Source organism: Emiliania huxleyi (genome assembly GCF_000372725.1).
Source record: "Emiliania huxleyi CCMP1516 chromosome Unknown EMIHUscaffold_2082, whole genome shotgun sequence".
Taxonomy (NCBI): domain Eukaryota; phylum Haptophyta; order Isochrysidales; family Noelaerhabdaceae; genus Emiliania; species Emiliania huxleyi.
Window position 1 is genome coordinate 1 of NW_005200523.1, and position 3,197 is coordinate 3,197.

Here is a 3,197-nt window from a genome sequence, read left to right on the forward strand (position 1 = left end):
GGCGGGGCATGTGGGGAGAATTAGATGCGCGCGCGCGCGGGGAGACGGCAGCGCGGGAGGGGCGCGGCGGGGGGGGACAGGGCCCCGCGCCTTTCTCGGCCTTTTCCGCCTTGTCGCGCTCCTTTGCTTCCGCCTTGAGACGCCGGGCCTCCTTGCGCGCGTCCTCCTCCTCGGCCTCCTGCTCCTGCAGCGCCGCGAGCGCGCGGTTCCGCCGCCGATCGTCCGCGCTCTCCACCGCCGCCGCCCGCTCCCCGCCGCCGCCCGCGCCGCCGCCGCCGCCCGCCTCTGCCGCCGCCGCAACCTCCGTGTGGAAGCGGACGACCTCGGTGGGCGCGGCGCGGGTCTTATGACCGACGCCGGCGGAGCTCTCGCTTTTCTGTGTCACGCACTTGAAGAACCCCGCGCCGCACTGGCACTTGCACTGTGTACGACAAAGGCGGTCGTAGTTGGACGTCCACAGTGTACTGCAGATTTCGTCGTCGCTCATGTCCTTAACCTGTCTGGTGAGCCAGAGGTGCACGCTGTGGCGCATCGAGCCGACGAGCGCCTGCTCGCACTTGTCGAAGCAGGCCGCGTGCATCCCCGCCCCGAGAAACGTGCACGCAGGATTCGTGCACGTGATCTTTACACGCTCGCCGGTGTCGGGTTTGGCGCCAGATTGAACGTAGCAATCAGGATGACAGCAGGGCGCGGGGCCGCCGGGAGGAGGCGCCCCCGCCGACTTTTGACGCCCTCGATTCAACATGCTGGGAATTACTGGGGCTTGCAAGTTGGACCGCGAGTCAGAGGTGAGACCGCCCTCGCGCCTCGTCTTCGAGTTTTACCGCCCGTCCTCTGTGAACAGACCAGCGACAGCGCCAGGGGAGGTATTTTCTTTCTCAATAACAAGGCTGTGAAATCTTCTACCTCGCTCTATAAATGAGTGTGTAGGTATGCTGTTGGCAAAACAACACAGAGCTCACACAGAATCACACCGTGGGAGGAAAGCGGCGAGTCGCAATTCCTGGGGTCCTGGTGAATGAGAGAGCAGCTCTACAGCGCTCCACATTTCTAAGAGCATTCGATGTCGGATGACTACCCCACAAACCCGTGTCCCGAATCCAGCCAGCGTTGTCACGTGGCAATGGCGTCCTCCGCCCGCAGGCGTTGTCGGGCAATGGCGTCCGGCGGTGACGGGGACGAGCCAGTGCCGGTCGCGGCTGGCTTCGAGGCGCCCATCTTTGGCGTGCGCGTCCTCGGACAGGTCACCACGCTGGCGCTCGAGGGCGAGGACGGCCCTCTATCGCTCGGTGAGGTCGGCATCGCGAGCGACCACGCAGGCGCCTGGTACGTCTCGACCAAGGACTCGCTGCTGCACGTCTCGGCGGCCGGGCGCGTGCGCCGCGTAGCAGCCCTGCCGGCAAGTGACGATCCCTACACCGCTGCTGCCAGCCCAAACGGGAGCGCAGCGTTTGTGGCGGACTACAGCAACCACAAGATCCGGCGGGTGGAGGTGGCGACTGGCGTTGTGACCACGCTCGCGGGCAGCGGCGAGGGTGGCTACGCGGATGGTGTGGGCGTCGCAGCGCGGTTCTGCTACCCAGGTGGCATCTCCATCAGCCCAGACGGCGGCGCGCTGTATGTGGAGGACTCCAGCAACCACAAGATCCGGCGGGTTGAGGTGGCGACTGGCGCGGTGACGACGCTCGCGGGCAGCGGCGAGGCAGGCGACACGGATGGTGTGGGCGACGCGGCGGAGTTCTACTACCCAGGTGGCATCTGCATCAGCCCAGACGGCGGCGTGCTGTTTGTGGCGGACGTCGACAACCACAAGATCCGGCGGGTGGAGGTGGCGACGGGCGCTGTGACCACTCTCGCGGGCAGCGGCACCGTGGGAAGCGCTGACGGCGTGGGCGACGCGGCGGAGTTTGACAGCCCCTACGGAGTCGCCATCAGCCCAGACGGCGGCGCTGTGTTTGTGGCGGACCATGACAACCACAAGATCCGGCGGGTGGAGGTGGCGACGGGAGAGGTGACGACGATCGCGGGCAGTGGCACAGAGGGCAGCGCTGATGGCGTGGGCGACGCGGCGGAGTTCGAAGGCCCAGTCGAAGTCGCCATCAGCCCGGACGGCAGCACGCTGTTGGTCGGTACGTACGGCCGCCTCTGCCAGGTCTGCGTGGCGGCGCCTCCTCCGCCTCCCTCCTTTGCCCCGATCGTCGTTCCGCCTTCGACCATCCTGGCTGACCTCGCAACGACGCGGGGCGACGCCTCCCTGCCAGAGGGGAAGGTCACCTTCCTGGTCGGCGACGACCGGGAGCGCATCGAGCACGTGAGCAAGAACATGCTCTGCGCCCGGTCCCCGGTCTTTCGGACCATGTTTGGCATCGGCATGAAGGAGCGCGACGCCGCCGAGGTCACGGTGTCCCACACCGACCTCGCCAGCTTCACCGCCCTCGTCGACTACCTCCTCTCCGACAAGTTCGACCTCGGCGAGGAGGAGGGCAGGGCGCAGCGCGCGCTCGACCTGCGGGAGCTGGCGCAGATGTACCAGGTGCCGCGCCTCGAGCTGCTCTGCGCGCAGGCGCTGCAGGAGAGCGTCGCGCCGGCGACCGCCGTGCCGCTGCTCGAGGCGGCGCACACGACGGGCGACGGGCGGCTCCTCGCGCAGTGCCGCCGCTACGTGGCCGACCACGCCGCCGAGGTGCGGGCGAGCGGCGGCGTGGAGCAGCTGCGCGACCTGGGCGTGGCCAAGGGGCTGCTCGGCGACGCGCTCGACCAGGTGGCGGAGCTGAAGGGGACGGTGGCGGCGCGCGACGCGGAGCTCGAGAAGGTCCGGGCGGAGGTGGCCGAGCGGGCATGAGTGAGGGGCAGCGCCCCGCGCCCTGCGATCGCTCGCCGCTTGGCACCCGTGAGAGCAAGTGAGACAGCGCAGCGCCCCGTGTACAGGGAGCGCGCTTCCTGAGAGCTGAGTTTACCGCCTACGTGCGTGTTTTTCTTTTTTGAAACCTCCTGACCCTTCAGCGCTCCGCATCTCAACATACAGCATTTCGATGTCGGGCAATAGATCTATTCGATTGTGTGTGTGCGGGAGTTGGTTATTGGCTAGTGCCATCCTTCACTGTGGCACAGCTCGCGTTACAAAACCTTGATTTTGACCATTGCGCGAAAAAGGTACATCTCGGTGCCTTCCAGAAGCAGCTGCGACCCCGCTGAGT

The 3,197-nt window shown here is 66.9% G+C and overlaps 3 protein-coding genes across 3 annotated transcripts; 2 read left to right on the forward strand and 1 right to left on the reverse strand.

Annotated features, from left to right (window-relative positions):
• Positions 1 to 101: 101 nt before the first annotated feature.
• On the reverse strand, positions 102 to 745 carry EMIHUDRAFT_373640 (hypothetical protein; the record flags this gene model as incomplete). Its single annotated transcript, XM_005781057.1, has 1 exon — positions 102 to 745. A coding segment is annotated over one exon (644 nt), but the record flags the coding sequence as incomplete, so codon positions are not given.
• A 705-nt stretch (positions 746 to 1,450) lies between these two features.
• On the forward strand, positions 1,451 to 2,137 carry EMIHUDRAFT_49339 (hypothetical protein; the record flags this gene model as incomplete). The annotated part of the gene is made up of 1 exon (XM_005781058.1): positions 1,451 to 2,137. A coding segment is annotated over one exon (687 nt), but the record flags the coding sequence as incomplete, so codon positions are not given.
• Positions 2,138 to 2,263: 126 nt separating this feature from the next.
• EMIHUDRAFT_373642 (hypothetical protein) lies at positions 2,264 to 2,782 on the forward strand (the record flags this gene model as incomplete). The annotated part of the gene is made up of 1 exon (XM_005781059.1): positions 2,264 to 2,782. A coding segment is annotated over one exon (519 nt), but the record flags the coding sequence as incomplete, so codon positions are not given.
• Between the last annotated feature and the right edge of the window lie 415 nt (positions 2,783 to 3,197).